The 15,505-nt window shown below is 38.5% G+C and overlaps 1 protein-coding gene across 2 annotated transcripts in view; it reads right to left on the bottom strand.

The window, feature by feature from the left end:
• Window positions 1-15,505, bottom strand: part of PTPRG (protein tyrosine phosphatase receptor type G) — an 822,458-nt gene that overhangs the window by 221,271 nt on the left and 585,682 nt on the right. For both annotated transcript variants that reach the window (XM_007499993.3, XM_007499994.3), the window contains exon 6: window positions 6,189-6,255. In XM_007499993.3, coding sequence (XP_007500055.1) covers window positions 6,189-6,255 — 67 coding nt within the window. The remainder of the gene's footprint in view (window positions 1-6,188; window positions 6,256-15,505) is intronic.

Genomic DNA, 15,505 nt, shown 5'->3' with positions numbered 1-15,505 from the left:
TGACTTGTAAGGCTTTTTAGTTACCATGGAAATTTCATGGAACTAGACTTAGCTGTCAATCACTTCTCTCTTTATTCTTCTGGACAATAATCTACCTCATAAAAAGAAGTTACTGAACTCCCCTCAGGATCAGCAAGAACTGAGCCTTCCATGGTGGGAGCCCAATTTATCTTGTCTCCTCTGACATGTTGCCTGGTTGTATCATAACTTTGGGATTTTATCAGTTCTTCTTTTTTAAAAATAATTTTTACAAAAAGCCCCCTTAACATAATATTCAGACTCTTAGATACTCGTATCAGAATTAGAGGAAACAAGGCGAATCCCAAGCAGCAGTAGCATCGATATTGATTTTACTGTGTAAGTTTCTCTATCATCATTACCAAGCCAGGAACGCTCTGAAGGACACAATTATTTGTGTCCCATCAAATTAGCAGGTAACCCAGATGTGTCCCCCAACTTCCAGGGAGAATCCCTGCCATTCCCAAAGACAGTGTTTTGATGTGATAAACATTTATTTCTTTTAGGAAGTGCAAAAAGAACTTAGAAAGACCAACAGAAACCATGGAGGGCAATGATACCGAATGAATTATTGGGTACTTTCTGTTTTCTCTAAAACCTACAATTCTGATTTTTACCTCTCTCTATATTTTAAACCATTACTTTCTGTCTTAGTAACAGCTCTAAGACAGAAGGGCAGAGGTTAGGTAAATGGGGTTAAGTGGCTTGCCCAGGGTCACGAAGCTAGGAAGTGTCTGAAGTCACATTTGAACTCAGGTCTTCTCAACTCCTGGCCTGGCACTAAATCCATTGTGCCACCTAGCTGCCCGACTACTTCTATGTTCTTCTAGCTATTTGAAGCAGAATATTCCTAGATTGTTCCCCCATTTTTATTTTCTTATTTCTCTGCTTTCTTCCCTTCCTGTGCCAAATATTGGTTGGCTAAAGTGATCTGAATTTTCTCGCTCTCTGGACTTCAGTTTCTTCCTCTGTAAAATTAGAGGGTTGGATTGGATAACTTCAGAATTCCTATCTAGTAATAAAATTTGACTGATATGATTTAGTCTATTTGTGGTCAGTTAGAATGGAAGCTGCTTGAGGGAATGTTTTGAATTTGTATACCCAGCACTTGGCACAGTTCTTCTCTTTTACTCATTTTCAAATGTTGCTTTCAGGAGCAGGAGGAAATCAGAAATTTGCTGAATTTCTCAGTCAGGAACATGCTGGTAAATATTTAACTATCAGATCTCTGGGGGAGAAAATGCATATGCTTCAGTAGACCTTAAAATTCATTCAGCAAATTTGTACTTTATCCAACACTTAGGTTTAGATAATCAAGAAAATAATAAATCGAGCCTTGATTTGTTGTATCTGTTGATTTCTGAAGAGAAATACTCCCACTGAAAATTTAACAACTGAGCCTGTTTGAGCTGTCTCCAGCCCACCGCTGGGTACCCTACAAATTTATGTCACATAATAAGAGCTAGATTCACTGCTGGATGCCGATTATATAGAGACAAAGACTATAGTCATCAGAGAAGAGATTTAGAGCTGAGAGAGAATTTAGAGATGTTTTGGATCAACCTCCTTGTTTTATACCCAGATGCCAAAGTTCATTCCTAAACCACAGATGGGACTATCCCACTCCCTTGCCTAAGAAGCTTTTATTGCCTAAAGTATAAAACACAAACTACCTGTCTGGCATTTAAAGCCCTTCATAACCTGACTCGAATCTACCCGTCTAACCATATGCTTTTTTATATATAGTTTCCTATACATACTTTGGTCCAGTCAAACTATGCTTTCTTCATTTTCTTTACATAACACACTATCTCTCATCTCTGTATCCCCAATGCCTAGAACAGTGGCTGGTACCATAGTAGGAGCTTAACAAACGCTTACTCATTATTGATGAAGTGAAGGTAGAAGGAGGCGTAATTGAGGCCAAGGGGAGAGAAGTGACTTCTCAAGGTTTCAAAGGTTCTGAATCTTGGTTCTGTGAACTCCAAACCCAGGATGCTTTATTCTGTGCCATACTGACTCTTCTACTCCTCACCAAGGAGACTAGTCAAACAGTTGATTGTGAGGAAGGAGAATATAAACTCTGTAAGGGCATTACTAAGGGCTTACCATGAGCCAGAATCTGGTTCTAGAACAAAGTAGGTGCTTAACAAATTTTACTGAATGGCTAAGTTTTTGCATGTATATACTCATTGGTAATTGGTTTTAGTAATGATGTCGATATTGGATAGCAGACAAATAATCAGTTTCCCAGGCCAGATTTCTGCCTTGATCAACTCACAACATATTTTTAAAATACAAAAGATGACAAAATAATGAGGCATAAAAATCTTATCTTCTCTATTTCTAAAAGTAATTTTTGAGAATTACAGAAATCTTCTTTCCATGTAGACATATGAACATTTTGACCTTAATGAGTCCTTTAAATTTTCTTTCTTATTTACTTTTTTGGGATTTTCTTATTTTTTAATTTTTTGCTTAGGTCTGGATTATTCCTCAGGAATGCTTGGAAATCTTCTATCTTATTGAATGTTGATTTTTTTCACCCTGAAAGAATATATTCAGTTTTGCTGGATAGGTGACACTGGGTTGTAAATCCAAATCTTTTGCCTTCCTGAATGTCATATTCCATGCATTTTGATCCTTTATGTAGATGTCGCTAGATCCTGTGTGATCCTGATTGTAGCTCCATGGTATTTGAATAGTTTCTTTCTGGCTGCTTGAATGATTTTTTCCTCAGCTTGGCATCTCTTGAATTTAGCTATTATATTCCTGGATGTTGTCTTTCTGGAGGAGATCTGTGGATTATTTCACATTTCTTTCAATTTCTTTTTTTTTCTTTCAATTTTATTTTCATGTTTGAGGATCTCTAGGTAGTTATCTTTGATAATTTCTTTTGTTATGATGTCCAAGGGTTTCTCTTGGTCATGGTTTTCAGGTAGCCCAATAATTCTCAAATTGTCTCATCTAGATCTATTTTCTGTGTCAGTGGTTTTTACAATAAAATATTTCATGTTTTCCTCTTTTTTTTTCATTCTTTGATTCGGCTTTATAGTTTCTTGCTTTCTCATAAAATCATTAGTTTCTAGATGGTCAATTCTGTTTTCAAGGCCTGATTTTCCTTTGTCAGTTTTTGGTTCTCCTTTTTCAATTGGCCCGTTTCTTCTTGCATGACTCTCATTTCTCTTTCCCACTTTTCCTCTGTCTCTTAATTTGTTTTTGAAGTCTGTTTTGAGTTCTTCCAGAATCTGTGTCCAGTCCATATTTTTCTTTTGGACTTTGTGTGTGTTTCCTTTGCTTTCACTGTCCCCTTCTGTGTCTGTACCTTGCTCTTTGTCTCCACAAAAATTCTTTAGAGTTAGGTGCTTTTTTGGTTGTTTGTTCATTTTTCCCTATCTAATTATAGGTAGGCTTGAGGGTATGATGTGATGGTCTGAGGACTGTCAGCTCTGAGAACCCCTCCCCCTCCTGATTCAATTGACCCTTGAGATGTTGATAGTTCAAAGATTAGCCTCAGGCATAGGTGTAAACTTTTTATCTCACTCTGATTTTGATCAGGTTGGGGGGGGTACACTTGATCCAGTCAGGCACACTCTTGATTGTCCTGTCTTATAGCCCTACCCTAAGCTTTAGGCAAAAAGGTCACTATCAGCCACCTCAAAGTGCTTATCTCTTATCTCAAGCCCAGAATAGAATTCCCTGGGCTGAGGCTCTGGACTTCCCCACAGGTTTGAAATTTCAAGGGGTGTGGATTGGCTTGTACCACTATTTGCCCAGATAGGATCTCAGGATCTGGATGTTGTCTTGATAATAGCTTCCCAAACCTCAGTCAGCAGATATAGGGTGGTGGTATGTGGCTTGCTCTTCCCTCCTTGCTAACGCCTCTTGCTGGCTCTGCTCTCCTCTCACTCCCATGACCAAGATGTTCTTTGTCTACCTTTTGGGTTTTTCTTCTCTTGAAAGTTGTTTCACTCTGTCATTGTTGGTTCTTTCACTCCTATATTTGTTTTGTGGTGAAATTTTAATCTTGATCTAAAAGGATTCTCATGGTGGCATGGAGCTGCTCTGAATTACTCTGTCATCTTGGCTCCATCTCCAGAAGTCCCTTGATAGGTCTTTTGAGACATAAAAAATCTTGAGCAAATTATGTCATTCATTGTCAGAATCCAATATGTAATGAGGTCCAATATGGCAGTCCATGAATCAATGTGGATTTCATGGGTGTTTTAGGGAATAAGGGGGATTTCCAAATATGAAAGACACTGGATAAAGCCAAAGGGACTTCAGATTCAGGCAACAAAATCAGAACAGTCAAAGATATCTCAAGGAATTGTTTTATATGTCTGTTGTATTCTCCAGTGAAACCAACCTAGTGATTCCATTGTGGCAGAAACCAACCTGTCTTTTGCTCAGGGTATAGACTTTCCTATCTAGGTGAATTCTGTAGTTTATAGAATCAAAGAGAATCTAGAGTGATTTTTTTCAAAGGTAGGCATTTTAAGGGTGGTATCATTTAACCCCAATTTTTCACTTTTACCATTAAATGACTCTGAAAAGAGGACAATTAATTCCCAATGCTATGTGTTTCCATCTACCGCTGTCCATTGGTTTTTAGACTTTTTAGAAGAAGGAAGAAAAAATGTTGGTTAAGCTCTAAGGCGTTAGCTAATGTCTAAAGACAATCCTCTGAAAAGGTATGATGTTTTATCACAGCAGTATAGATGGAAAGAGAGATTTATTGTAGTACCTAACTGACATTTCTGTTGATGTCTCTGGAATTCTAATTAGATTATTAAAACTTTGCAAATCATTACATTAAGCCCAGACTCCCACTGCTGGCTGCCACAAGGGTACTTTTGAAATTAGAGGATCTTGGTGTCATCGCTAATGATGCATTACTGATAATAAAGTTGCAAGAAAATTCCTCCAATAAAATCCAGCCCTAAGAGAGAAGATATATTCATCTTTCCTTCTTTACCTGTAATGAGCTAGGGGATAATAAGTTGGATGAAAGACAAATAGCAAGCAGCCCTGTGTGTGTGTGTACATGCATGCATATGTGCATACATAGGTATGTATATAAGTATATGCATATCACACATTTATATATATGACATGGTAGATGGAGAATCATTGTTGAAGCAAGGAAGACATGGGTCCAAGTCACATACTAGCGATGTGGCTCTAGACAAATCATTTAATCTCTCATTTTCTAGATTCTAAAATTATAGTATATAAAATATATATAAGATAATATATATAATATATATTATATAAGATTCTAGATTCTAAGATTATAAATTGCAGAGAATGTGTTGATCTGCAATTCTAGAGGGTGTTTCCCTACCAGGGAGTTCTTTATACTAAGGAAGTGACTAGTCCAGACACTATCATATATGACTGGTACTAATGCTAGCTAACATTTATTGAACTAAGTGCTTGACAGTTACTTCCATATTTGATCTTCACAACAACCCTGGGAGGAAGGTGCTATAATTATCCCCATGTTACAGATGAGGAAATGGAGGCAGACAGAGGAGACATGACTTACCCTGGGTCACATACCTGGTAAGCATCTGAGGCTGAATTTGAACTCAGACCTTCCTAATTCCAGGTCAGGCACGCTATCCACTATCCTAGCTGCCCCTAGTTTCACATATACACACATATATGTGTATATATGTATATATATGTATATGTCAACATTTTCATGATGTCTATCAGCTAAGAAAGGTATAGTTAATTTGTACATTCCATTTGATGTTTCAGCACCAGCTCCCAAAATGTCAAAGCCAAATAAAGTAACAAAAAGGAGAAGAAGAAACTTGAAAGGACAGTATTTTTAGAATAAGTATAAGACAAATATCAGGTATGAAGAATCTGGTACTAATAGGAATGATCTATGAGCCTGGACTATAATTGATAAAGAATATATTCCTGAGCAGTGACTAAAAAGAAACAAATGGCTCACTGTTAGCCGGAATCCATGAGGGAGTAACAAATGGGTCTACTTTCTACCAATCATAGTGTGATATTAATGCCCTTAAACATCACCGAATGAAAAATTTGTGCCTCCAAATGTTCTCTGAAGGGTGACCCCCATCCCCAAGGGCTGAGATTCCAGCCCTCCTTCTTTTTCTAGTAAAAAGAAGTGGAAGTTGCTTGCTTACCATGATGGACGACACCCTTCAATCCATGGATAATGGGATCCAGTGCTGGGTTGTCCCTCTGACTGACCTACAAGGAAAGGATACATGATTGGTGAAATCTCTTCTGGTATCAGACACAACAGTCTCCGTTTAATCTTCTAAAGCGAAGGTGGGGGGGGGGATGGAGATATTATCAAGTAAGCTGCTTAGTTTTCACATATATATGATGGCTCCCACCAAATAGTTGAGATTTATGATGTAATAAAATAGAGGAAGACAAAATCCAAAGAAAAAAGTTCTTGGAATACATTATAACATGAGAAATATCATAGTCTGAACAAAGACACTGGGATTTTTTCCCAGCTTTGTGTGTGTATATGTGAGTTTGTTTTTATAGTTAAAGCCTTGTCAGATAAAAGTCATTGAAAAAAGATATCAGAATAATTCATCATTTGCTGAATATTTCACTAATTCCTCGGTCTTTTTACTTCGCACATTCCAGGCCCACTAACTGCATGTGCCCTCAAAGCTCTGTCCTGAGCCTTCTTTTTTCTCTCTATAACCCCAACTTGGGGATAGCATCAGTTTGTTTGGGTACAATTATGAATCAATGCGGATTCTATGCATGTCTTAGGGAATGAAAAGGGACTCCAAATAAGTAAGGCACTGGGTAAAGCCAAAGAGACTTCAGATTAAAGAACAAAATCTATTCAACTGATTCCCAATTATAAATATCCAGCCCCAGTCTCTTCCCTGGGCTCTTATTCTGTGTCATCAACTATCAGGTATTTCAAACCAGATACTGTAAAGTCATCCAAAACTCAATAACCTCCAATCAGAATTTATTATCTTCCTCCCTCACAACCTGCCCTTCTTCTAAACATCAACAATGGGGGAAGCTGGGTAGCTCAGTGGATTGAGAGCCAGGTCTAGAGACAGGAAGTCCTGGGTTCAAATTTGGTCTCAGACAGTTTCCAGCTGTGTGACCCTGGGCAAGTCACTTGACCCCCATTGATTCTAAGATGGAAAGTAAGGGTTTAAAAAAATAAATAAACATCAACATTGCTCTTTAGGGCATCCATATTCTCTTAGTCACCCAAGTTCACAACCTGATTCCATATTTGATGGACTCCCATTCACCCCCACCTCAAATCTCATGGGTGAGAACTTGCTTCTATCTCCATGACATCTGTTGTGTATGTCCCCTTCTTGCTATTCACATAGTGATTCCCCCTAATTCAGTGATTCAAGACCCTTGCCTGGAGTCCTATAAAAAACTTCTAACTGAACTCCTTGTTTCAGGTGCTCTCCACTTCAATCTAATCTCCCTATAGCCATCACAGCAATTTTCCTAAAACCCAGCTCTGATCTAGCCATCCTCACCAAGCTCCAGGACCTCTTTATTTTCTCTAGAATAGAAGAAAAACTCTTCTTCCTGGCATTTAAAACCTTTCCCAAGATAGTTCCTTCCTATTCTCCTTACATGCACTTTCTTCCTTTCTTCCATGCATTCTGTCGTCTGGCCAAATTGGTTTACTTTTTAGTATCTTCCACACAAGGAGTGACATCTCTCATCTCCATGCCTGGAAAAATTCCCTCTTTATCTCTGCTTCTTTGAATTCTTGGCTTCCTTTAAAGCTAAGCAGCCTTAAGAGAGCTTTCTATTTTGCTTGGCAACTTGTAGCTTCCTCTCTGAAATTTTACACACCCACACCCACACACACCCACACACACACACACACCCATGAGAACATAAGCTCCTTGAGGGCAAGATTATTTTCACTCACATCTTTCTATCTTCAGCATCTAGTATAGTCTCTTTCACACAGTAGGTTTTTTTAAAAACCGTTACCTTTTACCTTAGAACCAATATTGATTCTAGGGCAGAAGAGCAGTAAGGGATAGGCAGTGAGGGTTAAGTGACTTGCCCCATGGTCACCCAGGAAGTGTCTGAGGCCAATTTGAATCCAGGACCTCCTGTCTCTACGTCTGGCTCTCCCTCCACTGAGCCATCCAGATGCCTGCACACAGTAGGTTTTTTCCAAAAGCTGATGGATTAATTGCTATTTTCATGAGGGTGTATCTCTCCGCTTTTCAGAAAATGGGTTTTGTGGCTTTCTAGCTTCTCCCTGAGAAATGTGATTCCCCAGATCATTTTACAGATGCACAAACATGGTCTATGTTTCTTCATCTCTGTGTCTTTAACCTTTCCTGTGCCCTTAATGCCCTGCCCCATACCTATGTCAGATGAACACATCCATTCTTCAAGGCACAGCTTATATCCAGACTCTTCTTTTTAAAATTTTAAACTATCCTTACCTTATAATACCATGTAATGGTTCCAAGTCAGAAGCATGGTAAGGGCTGGGCAATGGGGATTAAGTGACTCACCCAGGGTCACACTGCTAGGAAGTGACTGAGGCCAAATCTGAACCCAGGACTTCCCATCTCTAGATCTGGCTTCCAATCCACTTAGTCAACTGCTGCTCCCTAACCAGCCTCTTCTCATTCAACCGGCACTGATGATCCTCAACTAGAAGGATTTTGCTACTCTTTTAACCTCCCATATACATTATGTTCTCTTTATACTTTGCACCAAACTCAATTTTGTACATATCTCATTCCCTTCCCCAAAGCTATAAGCTTCGTGCAGGCAGGGATTCAAATTCTTCATTTATTTCTGAAACTTTCTGCCTATCACAGCATCACATGCGTGGTAGGTGATGAGCAAGTGTATGGTTGAATTATTGATAAACTAGGACTTCAGTAGATCAAAGACTGAGCTCTGGAAAGCACGTCTGGGGCCATTTTTAGGTTAATATGCACGTGATCAAGAATCCCCTCACCATACAGTTTCTTTTCTTTTCTCCTCGATTGTCTTAGGAAATAAATCTAATAATGGTATTAAGATACCATTCTTCACTTTATATGTTCTGCGTATTTTTCTTTAGTGTAAGCACTCTGAGTCTTGTTTCACAACCTAATGAACAGGGAAATATGTGTTAAATTATAATATATGAACAATTTATATTGTATTACTTGCCTTCAGTATTCTATCCACTGTACCACCTAGCTGTGTTTGGGGAGGGAAAATGGAACGAGATCTAGATTTTTGGACACAGATAATGTGAGAATGTGTTTCTCTTGAATAAGCCTATTTATTATCATTTATTACATGTTTGTAACAAATCTTCTATATCATATTATTATTTTTATGCATTTTTATTCATTCTACATTACACATTTATACATTACACATTTATTATATATTATATATTTTTTGTATTTATAAACTAAATAAAATGAATCCTCTCAAAAATTAGATCTAACCCTGCAAGTCTTTGGTCATCTGGTTATATTTTAACTACATGGTTTTTTTTTTTTGGTTAAAATTAATTTCCATGTGAGTGTTTCTAATGTGCCCCTTATAAAGGGATAGCAAGACATCCTAGAACACTGAGGGAGTGCTGATGAGGATGAACAACAGAAAACTTGGAGTTTAGAATCAGTGTTGAGGCAAGGAAATGGTAGAAATAGTTTTACAATTGAAGTTGTGAGAAAGGATCACCTAAAGACACAACGAGTTGCTAGAATCACAAGAAGAAAGCTCACGGTTGGTCCTAAGCTAGCAAACAACAAATCCCCACACAACGTGTACAGCCCTCACACCACAATAGGGAACTTAACAAATGAGCTTTCCTAGAACTGGAGCATCCTCACAGATGAACTGATTGCCTCTAACTTCCTGAATAAAATCCCGTTTTTCCCAAATGAAAGAGCTGCTTTTTTATGGGGGTGGTTTCCATATTGAATACTCATCATTTCCCAATGATCTGGAATGAAAAGCTTTCAAAATAGAGATAATTAGTGAGAAAACAACCAAAATTATGGGAGAACCAGGATGGGGCTTATGTGACGCATCATCATCTCTGCTACTGGAATTCTACTGGAATTCACTTTCTGGGAGCTTAAAGAAGATGAGAGTAATTACACCATGCAGTTACAAAAAGCAATTATTTCATTCCACTGAATAAAAGCATTGCACTTATATCAAGTGCTACCACATATGTTTTGAGCCTTGTTCTTGGTGCTGATAGTGCAAAGATAAAAATGAAATAACCTCCATCCAAGAGAAGACCAAGACAACAAACATCAACCATGAAAGAATACTAATAAGACAATGACTTGTTTTTCTCTTGTACTGAATAAAAATGCATTATTTTTATTTTCAGTCAAAGTCAATGGTGCGCAACTGGAGATCTAACTCTTCCTTAAGAACTCTCTATAGGGGGCAGCTGGGTAGCTCAGTGGATTGAGAGCCAGGCCTAGAGAGAGGAGGTCCTAAGTTCAAATATGGCCCCAGACACTTCCTGGTGACCATGGGCAAGTCACTTAACCCCCAGTGCCTAGCCCTTACTGCTTTTCTGCTTTGGAGCCAATACACAATATTGATTCCACAATGGAAGGTAAGGGTTAAAAAAAAACAACTCTCTATAGAAATAGAAAAATAGCCAAGGAAAATGTAGACTTAATTTACATTTCCCTGGCATATATAATAGAGGGTGACACTTGGATTTCTAACTGAACTCCATCAAATTTAAGATCAGAACATGAATAATAACAAATAACAATAGTGGTCACTTATAGACAGTCTTAAGGTTTGGGATGCATATCATTATTCCATTTTATTGATGAGGGGGTTAAATGACTTGTCCAGGGTCACACATATCTGAGAATCCAAGTTCATGTTTTTCTGACTAAGCAAAAGACTTTTATTTCATGTGTCACCTAGTTGATTAATAATAGGTCATCAGATCATCTATATTTGGGCTTTACATATATTTGTTTTCTCACTTAATTCTCACAACATCTCTGTGCCAAGGATGTTGTTCTTATCTTTACTTGAGAAACTGAGGCATAGAGAGGGTAAGTGACTATGCCCAAGATCACACAGTAAAGGATCTGAACTCAAGTCTCCTTGACTCCAAATCTAACACTCTATCATCTATGCCAGGAAGTGTGAAATAAGTTCTCCTCTTTCTTTGGCTACTTTTATCCTTCAATATGAGTTCAAATCAGTCTATGGCTCTGTCTGTAGAGAGTTTCTGAGGAAGAGAGTTGGATTGCCAGTTGGCCACCATTGACTTTGACTGAAAACAAAGAAGGTACATTTTTATTCAGTACCACAGAAAGACAAACATTCTCATGCATTCTAATCTAGGTTCCATTTATGATTGCAGCAGGCAGGAGGAGTTCTGTGCCTGATTATTCAGATATAGCTGCCTCCAAGCACAGCTGCCTGGACCCCAAATCTGAACAGGTGTAGAAAATTCCCTCTCTTTGCCCCCTCCCCCAATTCACCCCATCTGCTGGGCTTTGATGCTCTGTTATACTGGACCTCATTTGCCAATTTACTCGACTGAGTGGAATCCAAAATAGGTAGATGGAAGAAGAGGAGAAGGGGACCAGAGAGCCATATCCTGTTTTATGTGTGAGAAGAACTTTCCTTGCTTTACTCTTTTGTTATTCCTGAGTTACACGGCACCATGACATGGCAGTAGGGGTGTTTTCAAGCATATGTTGGTCAGTGTTTTGCAAGATGGCAGGATGGTGATTCTATCCCTTCATTCTCTGTTTTAATCAGAGGTACATTGGCGACTTGGAAAAAGGAACTCTGACTCATGGATATGAGGGAAATGATTTGGATGGCTTTCAGCATCCAGAGAGAAAAAAGCTGTTATGGAAATCCATGAGCTCCATGCAGGCATGATCTGATTCAACCAGCAAGGCCAAATTCCTCGCTCTGGTCATTCTAGCCTTAAAGCACAACGAAATGCTTGTTTTGTTTTTTTGAATTTGTTTTTCTTGGGGATTTAGCCATCAACTATACAAATATACTTTGGGAAAGTATAACAATACCAATTACCTTCAGAGTTATAAAAAGAAATATGTATTCATTTTAGCAAAAAAAAAAAAAGATAATCATTTAAACAAAACTGTTCTTGGCGTCTCTTATTGTTCTCTCCACTCCCAACCCCAGTTCTGTGCATTTTTAAAAAATGTCTTATTGATGGTCTTCAAATGATGCTGATTTATTTTCAGTCAAGATAGAACATGCCTAGTTAGTGTCTGATGTCTTCACTTGGAACTTGCAACTGAAGGAGAAATCCCCCAATTTCAATCTGGTTCAAGGAATAGAGGTAGCAAGAGACAGAATGCCCCTATCACAGTGGGCTGAAGGGTTTGGTCTCTAGACTGCTTAATTTATTTTAAAATAGTGGGAGTAAATATGAGTCTGACTTCATAGGCCTGGAGTTCTTATTCTCTTTTCTGGAATCTCAAGGTAGTTTATGCATTGCCCACACACATCTGCCCCATTTCTCTTCCCACCCCACCCTACCCTGCCCAGCCAGAGAATTTTTTGAGCTACTGAATGATGATTCATTCACTTCAAGAACTAAGGAGTTAGAGAATGAGAAGGAAGTATTCTAATGAGTGGATGGGAGGATAAAGGTCCTTCTTCAACCCACATGCTCTTTTCTTTTGTAAAACTTAGATATCAGCCTAGACAGGCAATTCTGCATAGTGAAATTCTTCCTTCCCTCCTCTCTCCTCCTTTCCTTCCTTCCTTCCTTCCTTCCTTCCTTCCTTCCTTCCTTCCTTCCTTCCTTCCTTCCTTCCTTCCTTCCTTCCTTCCTTCCTTCCTTCCTTCCTTCCTTCCTTCCTTCCTTCCTTCCATAAACATACATTAAGAAAACCAAAACCATCCCTATGACTCAGAGAACAGACTTGTTTGGGGTAGGTCAAACTGATTGAAGAATAAACTTTGAGGAAAAACACAAGGGGAGTAGAAATTGGGACATTCCTATGTTCAGTCTACAAAGAAGAAAGGGTAACTTTGGACAATTCCCAGAATGAATAGAAAACATTTAATAAGCACTTATGTGAGATACAGCATAAAAACCAGACCATACTTAGAAAGGGGAGCCAAATCACCTGAGTGAGAACTTAGGTGTATCATTTCTTTATTTCTCTGAAATTTATCCTCTTCAGTTATAAAATGAATTACTAATACATGTAGGGAATGTTGTGAGGACTGAATTAGATAACATAAAAAATGTTTATATATATACTTTTTTAGAGAGGAGATTAACCCACAATTTCCTTGGTTTGATGAACTCTCAGTGTGGAATTTTCCTTCATTTTAGCAGATGAAGGCAGTAAGAGGCTAAATGACTTGCCTGAGATCACACAGTTTGCATCTATTGCTCAGAGGACCTGAATTTGCATCTTTTTTGACTCTGGGATTGACTTTCTAAAGATATTCCATATTGCTGATCTGTTGGCTCCTTTGTCAAATTAGGACTCTACTATGCACTCTGAGTTGTTAAAAAGAGTGAATGAGGTAATTTATATAAAGGACTTCTATATTGTCATAAATGGAAGGAGCATTAATATTCAGAATCAGCATCAAATAGGAGAAAGAACATTAATATTTGAGTTAAAGGACCCGAGTTCACATCCTACTTCTATCATTTGTCACTCAACATTTATAGGCCTTGACTTCCTCCACCATAAAATGAAGATATTGAACTACATGACTTTTGAGGTTCATTTTCCTTATAAACTCATCTCCATTCATCATCATCATCATCATCCTTGACTCATATAACACTTTATAACCCTGTGCAGTGGTCACTATTATCACAGTTCAGAGAATTCAGTGACTTACTTAGAGCCACACAAGTAGTATCTAAAGTGGAATTTCCCAACACAGTTCTTCCCCATTCCTAAGTCCAGGGCAAATGTATGACAAGCAGTCTCTTACTAGTGGAATGACAATGGATCAGTCACTTCATTTCTCTAAGTTTTATTCAACTCTCTGAGAATAAAAGTTACTTATGAGTTGCCCAACTCCATTGGCAGAAGGAGTTTCCACACTGGGAGTTCACCATAAAATCAAAGTCCCAAATATGGATAGCCCCAAATGCCAAATAAAATTGTGATTGTTTTTATTATTATCTTCATTCTGAGAAAGGGGGAAATCATCAGTGATACTTTGTGAAGTGATATGGAATCTTAACTTCTTACAGATTTTCTTCCTCCCATTGTTTCCCAGTTCCAAGAAATGTACTCTGGCAGTCTCCTTCATCCAAGCCCATCAATGACCCTCAAGCATCCATGCATGAAAAAGTCTGCTTCTGCAGAGGCAACGCAGCAATGATGAAGCCAAAGGGATGGGAAACGTTGGGTGGTGCCAGTGGTGCAATCCTGGTGTCTCGTGAGCCTTTACTCAGGGCCATGTTCTAATTTACTTCTCTTGTCCACTGTCCCATTTGGCCCTTGTCTTGGATCCTAATAATCTTCAATCTATCAAGTCCTGGCCATCTGCTAAGTAAAAAGGCCAAGATAACCTGCATGCCTTGAATCCGTTATCACCAGCTGCTCCCTGAGAATGATACATTCCTCATCCAGCCAACGTCTTCTGGTGGTGAAAGGGATTTATTCCTGCTGAGGTGGGGATAATGACAGTGTTGGAAGGTGCTGGAAGAAAGGGACAAAGAATTGGACCAGAGGGAAAGCTGAGCCTTGAAAGAAGCTGGGATTACTGAAGATGGAAGGGAGGAGAGAATATTCCAGATCAATGGGTCACAGACTTCGAGATGAAAGGGACATGAGCCCTTTATGGGGCATGATCTGGGCAAAAGCTCTCAAGACAGGAGATGGAGATGGAGTCCTCCAAACACTGGAAACAGTACAAAGGCTAACTGGTAGAGGCTAGGAGATACTACATGCATGCATATAGAAGGGTGACATTTGAAGATGCTCCCATGATTCCTTTCTTTTGATTCACCACAGGTCAGATTTTTGGCTCAAGAAGGCAAATGATATCCCCAAAACAGAGACTCTTCATTTGGCTATATTTTCAGATTGTACTTCAGTGACTTCTAGCAGCATGCTGGTAAAAGTTTAACAACCAGTCCTCCATGGTGGGGGGGAGGGGGAGAGAAGTATATTTGACATACTTTTATTTTTTTAACTAGAAGAGCCTTTATTTCCTCAACTTTTTTTTTAATTTGGAAAATTTCATTTAATTAATTAATTTAGAATATTTTTCCATGGTTACAAGATTCATGTTCTTTCCCTCCCCTCCCTTCACTCCCTATAGCAGACGTGCAATTACATGTTGACATACTTTTAAATGTAATCTACACTCATAAACTCTTCTCCATTACTTTCTTATGTCTAGGCAGTTATGAAAATAAAAATCAAATCCTAATTAGTTGTATTAAGTGATTTCTGAATTATAAATACTCACAATGAAAATGTAATGATTG

Source organism: Monodelphis domestica, chromosome 7 (genome assembly GCF_027887165.1).
Source record: "Monodelphis domestica isolate mMonDom1 chromosome 7, mMonDom1.pri, whole genome shotgun sequence".
NCBI lineage: Eukaryota > Metazoa > Chordata > Mammalia > Didelphimorphia > Didelphidae > Monodelphis > Monodelphis domestica.
The sequence above is the reverse complement of the archived record's forward strand: the minus strand, read 5'-3'. Positions and strand labels throughout refer to the sequence as shown.